This window comes from Eptesicus fuscus, chromosome 15 (genome assembly GCF_027574615.1).
Source record: "Eptesicus fuscus isolate TK198812 chromosome 15, DD_ASM_mEF_20220401, whole genome shotgun sequence".
Taxonomy (NCBI): Eukaryota; Metazoa; Chordata; class Mammalia; order Chiroptera; family Vespertilionidae; genus Eptesicus; species Eptesicus fuscus.
In genome coordinates, this window is record NC_072487.1 from 62833860 (window position 1) to 62849467 (window position 15608).

At 39.2% G+C, this 15608-nt stretch overlaps 1 protein-coding gene across 1 annotated transcript; it reads right to left on the reverse strand.

The window, feature by feature from the left end:
* Nucleotides 1–11494: 11494 nt before the first annotated feature.
* Nucleotides 11495–12433, reverse strand: LOC103303934 (olfactory receptor 1J2). Its single transcript, XM_008160913.2, has one exon. It carries the CDS (start codon nucleotides 12431–12433, stop codon nucleotides 11495–11497), a length of 939 nt encoding a protein of 312 aa, XP_008159135.2.
* Between the last annotated feature and the right edge of the window lie 3175 nt (nucleotides 12434–15608).

Below are 15608 nucleotides of genomic sequence, written 5' to 3' on the forward strand. Positions count from 1 at the left end.
TATTGAATTGTACACTTAAAATCTGTATGGTGACCCAATGTCACCAAGAAATTCAATTAAAAAAAGAAGATAAATAAAAATTGATTGCTTTGAACTGAATAATCTAGTTATACTAAATATTTATCAAAAAGAAACAAGAGGAAATAAATTGTATATCAATTCTTTTTATAAAAAGAAAGAGTAATGTTACCTTCAACATTTGAGAAGGATATAAACTGGTCAGTTGCAATGTCAATGATTACTAACTTTCAGAAGTATTTGTAAACTTGTGAGCACATTGCACATGCTATTAAAAAATGTAGCATACTTTGTTCTAAACCCAGTGAGATCACTGGGGAAGGTCATGAGACAACCCTGGCATGGTGAGGGGAAATGCCCAAATGAACTGCATACTTCCAAAACAACTTCCAAAAGTTCTGTGTACATATTGAAATCACAGAACTTTTGCTTTGGGCTTGGGCTATCTATAACCAGGGAAAGCCAATCTAGCAGGGCAGGTGTTGATAAAACACTTCCCAACAGGCACATGGACTTCACATTTTTTGAGGAAAATCCATTCAGAGCAATGTCACCAACCCATGGCTAAACTTGTGAACGACAGTGTTACCCCTTTGGGGGATGGGCCTGACAGGGCTCAGCAGATGATCAGGTATCCAGACAACTGGAGTGCAACCAAAGAAACTGAGCCAAGTAATCACGGGTGTGTGCAGGCCAACCAAAGCATGCTTCCTCTAGACTAGCAAGAAAGTCTCCAACCCTATTCAAGTTTTGTTTTGGCTCTGGACTGGTTGAGACTAAGCCTGCAGACAAAGAGACTCCATGCCTGGATCTTAGTGGGGGTGTAGGACATTCTTTGTTTTTCCGCAAAATAAGCTGGGATGCCAAAAGGCAGCTTCCTCAGCTCAAGGTCAGGACAACTCTGGGTGAATATTTGGAAAGAGAGTAAAATGCTCTTCTAATATCTTTCCTCAGCTACCCACGTACTGACTCACTCATCCATTGCTCCTTAGTAATTTGGTTATAGCTCAAGCCAGGGAAGATGTGTTGCTATATTCTAGGACAGCTGATTGCCTTTGAGTTGGGATTATAATTTACATGCCATGCTCCCATGGTCACCTTAATTCAGGAGCTATCTATGCAGGTTCTCCAAAATTCACCTCTGATGCATAGGAAGGGAAAGCTAATATCCATTATTCCTGGTCAATTGTAATGCTAAGCAAAATTTAGCATTTCACTTATTTGAAATAAAAAATATATTAGATGTTTTTCAATTTACACAGAAGAAATTGAGGCACAGGAAGTTAAGTAAATTGCCTGAGGCCACACACACTGATAGATACAGCTTTCCCAAATTCTCCTCTTACACAGCTACATCTGAGTCTCAGAAGTATTTGTAATCCTGTTTATTCTTAAGTACAGCCTGAAAAAAGAGAACCATTTGATCCTTCACTGGATGACAAGTTCGATTAGTTGGACTCATAATACAAACCTGTGGTCACTAAGCTGAGTAGAATTGATTTTTCAGGGAGATGATAATAAAGAGATTAAATAAGAAAGTCACCAAATTTGGTGGGGGCAACAGGAGGCTCTAGACCAGTGGTTCTCAACCTTTCTAATGCTGCGACCCTTTAATACAGTTCCTCGTGTTGTGGTGACCCCCAACCATAAAATTATTTTCGTTGAGAGAAGGAGAAAATGGCGACGGAATAGAGTCGGGTTTGGAGTCTGTTCCTGGGGCGGAGTGTAAGAGCAGCAGAGGCGCGCAGAGGGAGTGTATGTGGGCAAGCCAAGGGACAGCTAAACTCCAGGAGAAGGCGGGGGAGTGCTGGGCAGTGTTCCTCTGACCGCGCAGCACCCACAGGGGCTGGGTCCCCTCCCGGAGCTGCGGGCTCGCCGGGCGCCTCGCCATCTTGCAAGGAAAGGAGGATTTTAGTGGAAACCTGACTTTCTGCAACAACTGCAAACACTGAACTGCTGGGAGCACCAGAACACCGGTCCCCTATCAGCGCAAACATTCGGATTCAAAGAAACTCTTCACTGCACCACGGGAAGGTCAGATTTCGCCTGAAATGAGGGGCGGTTTCTAATCCCCGCGGTGGGTGAGGGAAGCGCTGGGTGAGGGAAGCGCGGCAGCCGCAGGACCAGCAGGAGCCAGGAGGTCTGTGCCTAGAAAACTGCCGTGATCCGTGAATGAGGAGGGGGGTCTTCTGAGCTGCTAACAGAAGTGACCTCTTGAAAGCAACTCATTTTAATCTGACTAGGAGGGTCAGACTAAGAATTTTCAAAGGAGTGCAGGCTCCTTAGCCTGGTGCACAGACCCACGGTCCGCACACCTGGGCTCTTTCCGACTCTGATTGCTAAGCCCAATACATAGAAAAACCCAGGTGGAAACCCTGAAAGACTGCAGGGGGAAGGTGTTTTTTCGGAACCTGGGGACCAGAGCTGCGTGTGACCATCAGAGAGGCAGCTCTGAGGCGCACACCTCCACAAGCTCTGAGGCACACACCTCCACAAATCGGTAGTGAGTGCCATAGAGGGGGAAAAAAAAAAAAAGAGCTAGAGAGGCTCGGAAGTCAATTCAGAAACACTGCCACCCAGGGGCTGAAACGCTAATTGTCTCTGGTGTAATCAAAAATAAATACGAGAAATTAAGACATGGCTGGCTTAAAAAGCAGGACTGGCTTCCAACACTGAGGAGCCCTGGAATGAAGCTGAACTGAAATACCGCCCAGACTGGGAAAAAGGCGTACCAAACAGAATAATAGAGGAAGTGAATGACAGCCGCTACTGCACATTTTAGTCTACCTATTTTTTAATTTTCAATTCTTTTTTCAATTTTTTCAATTTTTTTATTCTCATATTTTTTTATTTTCATTTTTGCATCTTTTACTTAAGAAACTAATTTTTTTCTTTTCCTCACTCGATTTTCACCTTTTTAATTATTACATTTTTATTTTCAATCAGCACTATTATTACTATTATTTTACTTTTTTTTTTTTAATGTCATTTGATTTTCTCTTTCTTTTATTTTTGGATTAGTGTCCTACATTCGATTTGCATCTTTCCCTTACAATCGCTTTACCCTATCTCAAAGCTAACATTATGCCATCACTCTCCTCCTAACCTTTCCCCCTTGGTCCCCAGTTTATCTTAACCCTTTCTGGCTTTAGATTTTCCCTACTTTTTCAGTTTACTCCCTGCTAAAACTTCACCCTACTTATATATCTAATTCCCAACCCCCTGCTCCAAATCCATACAAACCTCTCTCTACGCTACCTTAAAAAAATTATTTTTCTCTCGGGCCTTTTGTTGTTGTTTGCTTGAATGTTGATTAGATTGAATTTTTATGCTTTTTTATGAGATTGTTTTGATTATTCTTTTTGTTGGTTTGGTTGGTTCTTCTGTTTGCTTTGTTTTTATTTGTTTTTTACTTTTGTTTTCCCTTGCCTCACTTGATATTAGCTGCTGTTGCAGTTTGTATTAATCTCCAGGCTCGTGTTGCTGGAATTTTCTGGGAATAGTGGTTGTTCTAGTGGAGTTTACTCCCCATATATATAGTTTGTTCCCCTTTTCTCTCTTAGTATCATTCTTGTCTCTCTTACTTTTTTTTTCTTTTCTGTTATTTCTTTTTCTTTTCTTTCTTTCTGCTCTTTTCCCAAGTTCAGATTCACACTCTTTGTTTTTTTTGTTTGTTTTTTTCGTTGTTGTTCTTTCTTTTTACTCTCCCTCTTCCACTCCTATTCCCTAATTTGTCTTTCTCTGGTGGTTACCTTTATTGAGGTTATTAATATCGTGAATACAATTCTGTTCAGTGCCTTGTCTGTTGTGCCTGCTTGTGTTGTATTTTATACCTTTAAATCAACGCCAGAGAGAGAAATCTATATAACCAGACATCCGGAGAAGAGAGACCATGAGGAGACAAAGAAACAGCCCCCACAGGAAAGAGAAGCAGGCATCACCAGAAAAGGAAGTAAACGATTTAGAGGCAAACAACCTATCAGAGAAAGAATTCAGAGAAATGGTCATAAGGTGGCTGAAAAGGATGGAAGACAAATTCGACAATATGAGTAAGAACCAAGAAGAAATGAAGAAGAACCAAGAAGAAATGAAAAATGACATCGCTGCTGTAAAGAACTCAATAGAAAGCATCAAGAGTAGACTAGATGAAGCAGAGGACCGCATAAGTGAGCTAGAAGACAAGATGGAAAAAAATACCCAATTACAACAGCTTCTAGAAACAAAAATTAGAAAGATTGAGGAGAGCGTAAGGGAACTTCGGGACAATACAAAACAAAACAACATCAGGATAATAGGGGTGCCAGAAGGAAAGGAAACTGAGCAAGGAATAGAAAACCTGTTTGAAGAAATAATAACAGAAAACTTCCCTGATATAGGGAAGAAAAAACCCACACAAATCCAAGAAGCTCACAGAGTTCCAAGCAAAATGAACCCCAAAAGACCGACGCCAAGGCACATTATAGTTAAGTTGGCAAACACCAACGACAAAGTAAGAATCTTACAAGCGGCCAGAGAGAGACAGACAGTTACATACAAAGGAACCCCCATCAGACTAGCAACTGATTTCTCAACAGAAACTCATCAGGCCAGAAGGGAATGGAATGAAATATACCAAGTCATGCAAAGGAAGGGTCTAAATCCAAGAATACTGTACCCAGCAAGGCTATCAATCAAAATTGAAGGTGAAATCAGGAGCTTCACAGACAAAAAAGGACTAAGGGAGTTTATCACCACCAAACCAGCAATGAAAGAAATGCTAAAGGGTCTGCTGTAAAAAAAAAAAAAAGAAAGAAAGAAAGAAATAGGAAGCAAAGAAGGTACACAGGGGTATAGAATAAAAATGGCGTCAAATAAGTACCTATCAATAATAACTTTAAATGTAAATGGATTGAATGCCCCAATCAAAAGACACAGGGTAACAGACTGGATAAGAAAACAAAACCCAGATATCTGCTGTCTACAGGAAACCCACCTCAAAAAAAAGGATGCATACAGACTGAGAGTAAAGGGATGGAAAAAGATTTTCCAGGCAAATGGAAATGAAAAAAAAAGCTGGGGTTGCAATACTTATATCTGACAAATTAGATCTCAAAGTGAAGGACATAACAAGAGATAATGAAGGCCACTTCATAATACTAAAGGGAGAAATCCAACAAGAAGAAATAACTCTGGTAAACATATATGCACCCAATACAGGAGCACCAAGATACATTAAAAAACTCCTGGAAGATATCAAAGGAGAGATTGACAGTAATACAATCATAGTAGGAGACTTCAATACCCCACTATCACCATTGGACAAATCCTCTAAACAAAAAATCAGCAAAGAAACATCAATCCTAAATGACTCACTAGAACAGATGGAATTAATCGACATCTTCAGAACATTTCACCCCAAAGCCACAGAATATACATTCTTCTCAAGTGCACATGGGTCATTTTCAAAGATAGACCATATGTTAGGACATAGGCAAAGTCTCTCCAAATTCAAGAAGATAGAAATCATATCAAGTATCTTCTCAGATCACAGTGGCATAAAACTGGAAATCAACTACAATAAAAACAACCCAAAGAAATCAAACACTTGGAGACTAAACAGCATGCTATTAAACCATGACTGGGTTACCAAAGACATCAAGGAAGAAATAAAAAACATCATGGCAACAAACGACAATGAAAACACAACAATCCAAAATCTATGGGACACAGCGAAAGCAGTCCTGAGAGGGAAGTTCATAGCTCTACAAGCCTACTGCAAAAAACAAGAAACAATGGTAATAAATTACCTAACCCAACAACTCAAAGAGTTAGAGAGAGAGCAACAAGATAAGCCCAGTGTAAGCAGAAGGAAAGAAATAATAAAGATCAGAGTGGAGATAAACGACATAGAGACCAAAGAAACAATACAAAAGATCAGCAAAACCAAGAGCTGGTTCTTTGAAAGGATAAACAAGATTGATGGACCTCTAGCCAGGCTCACCAAGAAGCAAAGAGAGAGGACCCAAATAAACAAAATCAGAAATGAAAGAGGTGAAATAACAACAGATCCCGACGAAATACAAAGGATTGTTACAAAATACTACGAACAACTCTATTCCAACAAACTGGACAACCTAGAGGAAATCGACATATTCCTAGAAAAATACAACCTTCCAAAACTCAATCAGGAAGATTCTAAACAGCTCAACATGCCAGTAACTATGGAAGAAATTGAAGCAGTCATCAAAAAGCTTCCAGCAAACAAAAGCCCGGGGCCAAATGGCTTCACAGGAGAGTTTTATCAAACTTTCAAGGAAGAACTAAAACCTATCCTCCTCAGACTATTCCAAAAAATTCAAGAGGAAGGAACACTTCCAGGCTCCTTCTATGAAGCCAGCATCACCCTAATACCAAAACCAGATAAAGACAACTCAATGAAAGAGAATTACAGGCCAATATCCCTCATGAACATTGATGCCAAAATCCTCAACAAAATTCTAGCAAATCGGCTCCAGCAGTACATCAGAAAGATCATACACCATGACCAAGTAGGACTTATTCCAGGAATGCAAGGATGGTACAATATCCGCAAATCAATAAACGTGATACATCACATAAACAAATTGAAAGATAAAAATCACATAGTCATATCAATAGATGCAGAAAAAGCATTTGACAAAATCCAACACCCTTTCTTGATAAAAACTCTCAACAAGGTGGGAATAGAAGGCTCATACCTCAACATAATAAAAGCTACTTATGATAAACCCACAGCAAACATCATACTCAATGGGCAAAAACTAAAACCATTCCCCCTAAGAACAGGAACAAGACAGGGATGCCCACTCTCACCACTCCTGTTTGACATAGTACTGGAAGTATTAGCTATCACAATTAGGCAAGAAGAAGAAATAAGAGGCATCCAAATTGGAAAAGAAGAAGTGAAGCTGTCCTTATTTGCAGATGACATGATATTGTACATAAAAAACCCAAAAGATTCCATCAAAAAACTAATAGACTTAATAAATGAATTCGGCAATGTAGCGGGATAAAAAATTAACGCCAAGAAATCTATGGCTTTTCTATACACCAATAATGAACTTACAGAAAGAGAGACTAAAAAAGCAATCCCATTTACCATCGCACCAAAAAAATTAAGATACCTAGGAATAAACTTAACTAAGGAGGTAAAAGACCTATACGCAGAAAACTACAGGACACTGAAAAAAGAGATAGAGGAAGACGTAAACAGATGGAAGAACATACCATGTTCCTGGATTGGTAGAATCAACATCATTAAAATGTCCATACTACCCAAAGCAATCTACAGATTCAATGCACTCCCCATCAAAATACCAACAGCATATTTCACAGACCTAGAAAGAACTCTCCAAAAATTCATCTGGAATAAAAAAAGACCCCGACTAGCCTCAGCAATCCTCAGAAAGAAGAATAAAGTAGGTGGGATCTCAATACCAGATTTCAAGCTGTATTACAAAGCCACTGTTCTCAAAACAGCCTGGTACTGGCACAAGAACAGACATATTGATCAATGGAACAGAATAGAGAACCCAGATATCGACCCAAACCACTATGCTCAATTAATATTTGACAAAGGAGGCAAGAACATACAATGGAGTCAAGACAGTCTCTTCAATAAATGATGTTGGGAAAACTGGACAGATACATGCAAAAAAATGAAACTAGATCACCAACTTACACCATACACAAAAATAAACTCAAAATGGATACAGGACTTAAACATAAGACGGGAAACCATAAAAATACTAGAGGAATCCACAGGCAACAAAATCTCAGACATATGCCACAAGAACTTCTTCACTGACACTGCCCCTAGGGCAATGGAAGCTAAAGAGAAAATTAACAAATGGGACTACATCAAAATAAAAAGCTTTTTTACAGCAAAAGAAACCATCAACAAAACAACAAGAAAGCCCACTGCATGGGAAAACATATTTGCAAATGCAATCACTGATAAAGGTTTAATCTCCAACATCTACAGGCAGCTTATGCAACTTAATAAGAGGAAGATAAATGATCCAATAAAAAAATGGGCAACAGACCTAAACAGAATATTTTCAAAAGAAGACAGAAGAAAGGCCAAGAGACACATGAAAACATGTTCAAAGTCACTTATTATCCGAGAGATGCAAATCAAAACAACAATGAGGTACCATCTCACACCTGTCAGAATGGCTATCATCAACAAATCAACAAACAACAAGTGTTGGCGAGGATGCGGAGAAAAAGGAACCCTCGTGCACTGCTGGTGGGAATGCAGACTGGTGCAGCCACTGTGGAGAACAGTATGGAGTTTCCTCAAAAAACTGAAAATGGAACTCCTATTTGACCCAGTAATCCCACTCCTGGGAATATATCCGAAGAAACTAGAAACACCAATCAGAAAGGATATATGCACCACTATGTTCATAGCAGCACAATTTACAATAGCTAAGATTTGGAAACAGCCTAGGTGCCCATCAGCAGATGACTGGATCAGAAAACTGTGGTACATCTACACAATGGAATACTATGCTGCCATAAAAAAGAAGGAATTCTCATCATTTGCAGCAACCTGGATGGAATTGGAGAACATTATGCTAAGTGAAATAAGCCAGTCAATGAAAGAACAATACCACATGATCTCACTCATTTAGGGATAGTAAAGAACATTATAAAGTGGTGAACAAAAAGATAGATACAGAGACAGTAAAGCATCAAACAGACTTTCAAATTACAGAGGGAAAGTTTGGGAAAGGTGGGGGAGTTATGAAATCAAACGAAGGACTTGTATGCATGCATATAAGCATAAACAATGGACGCAAAACTCTGGGGGGGGTGAGGGCATGTGTGGGTGTGGGGTGGGGGGGTAATAGTAAGATATGTACACATATAATACCTCAATAAAAATATAAAAAAAATTATTTTCATTGCTACTTCATAACAGTAATTTTGCTATTGTTATGAATCGTAATGTAAATATCTGTGTTTTCCGATGGTCTTAGACTCTACACCTAGCAGGGCCGCCTTGGCAGATAAAGGTTATAGAATTAGGATAACCTTTATCTGCCAAGGTGACCCTGAACTCTTATAAGATATTAGCCAATATCTTATAAGAGTTCATAAAAATAAGAAATTCCCAGCATCACTCAATTTTCCCTCCCCCATCTTCTGGAAACAACCATTCTATTCTCCATTTCTATGAATTTAACTATTTTTGATTCCACATATAAGTGAGATTATATACTATTTGCCTTTTGGAGTCTTACTTATTTCACTTGTCATAATGTACAAAGTTTCAGTTACGTATGAATAATTCTTGAGATCTAATGTACAGCATGATGACTGTGTTATCAATACTGTATTGTATACTTGATATTTGCTAAGAGGGTGGATCTTAATTCTTCTCATCACACACACAAAAGTAAATAAGAGGATAACTATGTGGAGGTGATAGACATATTAACTAGCTTGATTGTGGTGATCATTTTACAATGTATACATATCAAAACATCAGATTGTACACTTTAAAAACATACAATGTTTATATGTCAATTTTACCTCAATAAACCTAAATGAAAGTTTATGGAATGAAGTAAATAAATAATAAGGGGAAAGTTGCTATTTAATATTCAACACATATATTACATATTAAACTCTTTCAAATGTTTTTATTTCTAACTTTATACCTCAAACAGACTAGAGTTTGGGGCATCACTATAGCCTTAAATGTCACTCTTCTTGCTGATTATGTAGTAATAAGTCTTATATTTATGTATAAAGTTGGGTAAACATAATGAATTTTGCATCTGGCAGACAAAAAAGAGATAAAAAGATTGGGGTGAAAGCTTGATGCCCATAATGACAATAATATGGGTGGGACTCATGACAAATGCTATATTGTGGACTGTGTCGAGGAGCATGGCAAGTCAAATGAGGACTTTTAGACAGGAATGACATCCTATAACGTAAAATTATTCAGTGCCTTGTCAAGAACTCAAGTGTCCCTTTGTGGATATAGGTACTTGGAAATCAATAGTGCTTAATAAAATGTATATTTTATTGTGCATTGTGTGTGAAATATCAGTTAAAATATAAAAATATGCTTGAGTGACATTAGCAAAATTACAAGTGTCACTGAAATCCCACAAGGCTTCATAAATACAAAAAGCCACTAATGGATATAGGTTGTAATTTTTTTCAAAGCTTTGGCTTCATTTGCATAGAACATATAGTCTGCTGTGATGATAAAAAGCATGATATATAGTATCTGATGTATCTACGTTATATATGAAAGACAAAAGAAAACCCAATAGCTCAGGAAAGAGCCTCTGATATTATAGATTGGAAAAGAAATGTACTGCAGGCAGAATCAATCTGAAAATAACAACACGAACCAGAGATTTCTCTATTACTAACATAATTTAAGTATTCCCTTGTTTCACTCTCCCCACTCCCAGAGTTCATGTAAGGTCTTATAATTTTGCATCCCATACCAACACAATTTAATTCTTTACTCCAGGCTCTTCAAATCAGAGTTCACAGATCTGCAGCATCAGCATCATCTGGGGGCATCATAAGTGCAAATTTGGGGACCCCATCCAAGAACTACTGAGTTGGACTTCATGGTGGTAGATTTCAGGAATCTGTGTTTTAACAAGTTCTTCAGGAATTCCTGTGCACACTAAACCTTGGGAAGCTTTGCTTTCTTTCTTCATTTGGGAAGGCAGGATGTCCATGAAGTGCTAGAACTGGAGTGGCGTTTGTAGGAAAGTGATGATGTGTGCAGAGAGTATGCACTGTAATGTGATCGTATGTATTTGTATCTACAAAGGATGACAGCATGAAGCATGCTTTCATTAATTATTGTGTATGAGGGCTAAGAAATATCAACCACACAGTACGGCAAAGGGGTCCCGTGACCAGTCTTGATCTCCTAAGGGGACCTTCATCTCAGAGTTATAACATTTTATATTATTGCTGGAGGGTAATACATTTCTTCTTATATAAATGACAAGTAGTTTGGATTCCTTGCTTTCAATAGGCCCATAAAGATGAAAAGAAAACCTGTTTATTTTGCATATTGTGTAGAGAAATAATGTAGCTAAATTCTTTATATTCTTAGGATAAAACTTGAGATTATGAACTCAAAATATAAGAGTTTCCAAAAAATCTCCTCTAATAACAGATAACCAAACTGTATATTATTATATATCTTATGCCTCCAAGTTGCAGAAATCAGTAATAAAATTGTTCTAACACTTGCTAACCAAAAGTTACTAATAAAGGAGAGCATTGTTAATAAGATAATGAAGTTCAGATCAACAAATTTTTACCAAGTACATCCAATATACCATCATTTATCTTAGGGCTTATGTTTCCAGTAGCCTTAAAATTTTCAGACATACTCAAATGAAAAAAATCAGATCTGTGAGATCAACAAAAATGAGTTTGATTTAAATAAAAGTCACAGATATTACTGTGAGAAAAATGTTACTTTACTGAAAAGTTTCCCAAGGGCCTTTTTCATGTCCTTGTTCCTAAGGCTGTAGATAAAGGGGTTCAACATGGGTGTGACCACCGTGTACATGAGAGCCACAATGATGTCCTTGTCAATGAAATTGCTTAATGTTGGGAAAAGGTACTGCCCAAATATTGCCCCATAATATAGAGACACCACAGAGAGGTGGGACCCACATGTGGACAATGCTTTACAGATCCCCTTGGTTGAAGGGACCCTCAGGATGGTGGCCCCAATGTACCCATAAGATACCAGGATACATATAAATGGCAGGGTAATGACCACCACCCCTACTGTGAACATGACCAACTCATTGATAAAGATGTCTGAGCAGGACAGCTTGAGTAGGGCCCCAAGGTCACAGAAGAAATGGCGAATGGTGTTAGCACAGAAGGATAACTGGGTCAGAAGGAGGGTGTGGGAAAGGGAGCTGGCACAGGACAGGATCCAGGACACAGCCACTAGTAAAACACACAGCTCTTCCCTCATGATGATGGTGTACTGAAGAGGGTGACAGATGGCAACATATCGGTCATATGCCATTGATGTAATAAGGAAGCTGTCTAGGTCAGTAAAAAATATGAAAAAATACATCTGTGAAATACACCCTACATAGGGGATGGATTTGTACTTAGTCTGCATGTCCATGAGCATCTTAGGGACAGTGACAGATGAAAAGCAGACATCAGTGAAGGCCAAGTGGCTGAGGAAGAAGTACATGGGCGTGTGCAGGCGAGAGTCCAGCCTGATGAGCAGGATGATGAGCAGGTTGCCCAGCACCGTGGTCAGGTACATGCCCAGGAACAGGGTGAAGAACACGCCCTGCTGCCCTGGCGGGATGGGGAGCCCCAGGAGGAGGAACTGGGACACACTGCTCTGGTTCTCAGGCCTCATGGTCCTCCTCTATCTGTTGGGGATGAAGAATTGTTGAGAATATTAAAACTAATCTTTATTGTTGAAAATATTACATATGTCCCTCTTTCCTCCCCCATTGACCCCTTCTAGCTCACCACACCCCCCACTCCAGGCCTTCACCACACTATTGTCTGTATCCATGGGATATGCATATATATGGTTAAGAATATTAAGGACTCTGTAGTAATGATTTTTAGCCGTCATATGAAAAATATGTATGTTTTGTTTCAGAAACTGGGAAACTTAACCCGTTTTTCATATATTCCTTATATGTTGGCACATAAGGGAATTAGAAAAATTGTCAGTGAGGTATGTTAATGTGAGCCAGCTTTTCTTAGTTACTGACAAAACAGAATTTGTGCATCTGTGGCATTAGGAACCTGATTATAGAATCTGATGTCTCAGCCACGTTATTGTCCCAAGGATGCTCTGTGAGGCTGCAAACTATCAGCCATGGCATGACAACTTTTAGATTTGACTTCAGTATCCATTTTTAAATTTCATATGAGAGGCAAAAATTTAAATAAAAGGTTACAAAGAATAGTACCTCATTCCTTAAAGAAAACTCATCAATATACATATATATTTATTTCAGTTTAGTAAAGGATCCCTGAGAAACTCTGGATTATGTTAATTCATTCTCCCTCCTGCAGTGAGGGAAATAGTTTGAAAGTGTAAGAGGCCTGCCTTAAACTCCTGGCTTAACTACATAAACAGTTTTGGAATGCTTAAATTCTGTGCTGTCCAGACCTGGTTTTCTATGTTAGGATCCAGCAAGTGGAGATTCCTTCTGAAAGACGGCTTCCCTGTGTCTCTGTCTTTATCCCTTGAGTCACTTTTCTTTCTTTTCACCTCTTTCTCTCTTCCTGTCTATCCCTTCACTTTATCTTTATCATTTTCTCCTTCCTTCCATCTCACTCTCTGCCTCTCTATCTTCTTTCTCCTGTCACCCCATGTCTCTTCTTTTCCCTCCTCTCCCCTCCCTTCTTCTTTTTCATTCTTTCCTCTTCCGTGCCAAAATAATCTGTCTGATTCTTCCTCTTCTATACCCATATATAAACTCATATATTGCTGAGGGAAAAAAAGTACCCATTCCATTCGTAATACTGACCTTACCTGCATTTATAATCCGATGTTTGGTGGGTGTATCTGGAGATTCTCTTTAGGAGACCTAAATATCAGCTTGCAAGGTCCTAAATGTTCTTGAGCATCAAAAAGAGAATCTACAAGCTCAAATTTTCACTTCTGTTGATTAGTCCCAGAGCTATGAATTGAAGAGTATAATTAGCAAAGAAGAGAACCCTAGGGGGTAGGGAGAAGAACTTGTAATTTCCTGTTGGAGACACCTATCAACTTGGATTAATTGCCCAATTTCCCCTTGATTCTTTTAGAAATGTGTCCTGTGGGAGAGATGTTTGTGCCTGGAACTTTAGAGAATGAGCTTAACAGAGAAAGCTCTCAAGGCACTGTTAGTCTTCCTTCTGTCCCAGGCTCTGCTTTCCCATAGGTCAAACTCCAGAGAGGTTTTAAAAAAAATGACTGGGCCGAAACCGGTTTGGCTCAGTGGATAGAGCGTCGGCCTGCGGACTGAAAGGTCCCAGGTTCGATTCCGGTCAAGGGCATGTACCTTGGTTGCGGGCACATCCCCAGTGGGGGATGTGCAGGAGGCAGCTGATCGATGTTTCTCTCTCATCGATGTTTCTGACTCTCTATCCCTCTCTCTTCCTCTCTGTGAAAAATCAATAAAATATATTTAAAAAAAAAATGACTGGCTCCAACCTGGTTCAAACAGAAAGCCAAAAGACTAAATGGCCTCTAAGGATTTAGGTAGAACCATATCCCACTCAAAGGGATCTCATTGGGTACCTACCCACCAGGTAACCTTGTATTTTTTCAATCTAGTGATAATTATTAAATGCAAAGTGGGTAGAGACAGGGATAATTACCTTTTTTGGGAAGTTTTATTGCTTTCTTGACAAATTTAGATTTGGTTACATCAAATGAAAATAGTTGTCAGGCAAGAAAAAGGAATGAATGAAGGAAGGAAAAGAGGCTGAAAAACAGGCAAAAAATAACCCACAAAGAAAGCAAACTTGCGAATAGAAAAAAAAAAAGTTGACACATGCAACCCATAAAAATTTGTCTCTTAAAATTGGAAAGCTTCAGGTTCTTGAAATTGACCATTTGAGAAAATGATAATTAGTTGTATCATTAGTGATTCTTAGGGGTGAGATATATAGGACAACAAATAAGTATTTATAGTTTGAGATAATCCTCTTTGGGTATTTATTTTGCCTTTTTGATGTCTGGGTTTGAAAGGTAGTCAATATAGCAAAGCTTCTCCCTGCAGAGCTTCTTTCTAGCTGTGATGACTATATTACTGCTACAAGTTTTAGACCTCGGAGCAGAGGACTTGGGAAAGACTGTCAACTCAGAGTTGTTGAAGTCCAATAGCATTCTAGGCAAAAGCCAGAGAAAAAAATTCTCCAAATATTAGCCAGTAGCAGCTTAGCAAACTCAAAGTGGGCCGTAAGCTAGATTGGCTATAGGCACTGGATTCGCTGGCAAAGACACACCAGACATGCCCCAGAGAGGACATGGTGGGGCTAGTAAGTAGGTCAAACAGACAAAAAGGCTTGTATACAGAATTTAGGGAACTCAGGTACTAGACACAGGAAGTGATGTAAGCAAGCAGTATAGACAGGAGCAGATGGCAATTCACAGACAAAGGTGTCTGTGGGGGTTTGGACAGATTGAGTAATGAGTCAGGGTGGAGACACTTTGGAGTAAGATCTGACATACTTAATGTCAGAGGAAAGACCTGTGGCAGGCCGTGCGGGATAGACAGAAGAGCTTACAATGGGATAGACGAAAGGGGATTCTACCTGGAAAGCAAAGGACAAGTTATTGCACCTTTCACAGCACTTTGTAGGCCTCTTCAGATTTTGGAGACATACCACCACCACACCTGGAACACTGATCTCGCCAATTTGTCAAATGACTTGATAGACTGCCAGCTTTAAGTAGGATATAGAGCAATAGAGGGCTCTGTGGCTGGTTCAAACTGTGGTCCAAGGGTCATCTAAGTTGACGGAACCCATGGTGCTGGCAGTATCCATGGTAGATAATGGCACCCCATGGAGCCTCCAATAGA

Excerpts from the sequence above, each read along its gene's own strand:
- LOC103303934 (XM_008160913.2), bottom strand. The coding sequence starts at position 12,433 with ATGAGGCCTGAGAACCAGAGCAGTGTGTCCCAGTTCCTCCTCCTGGGG.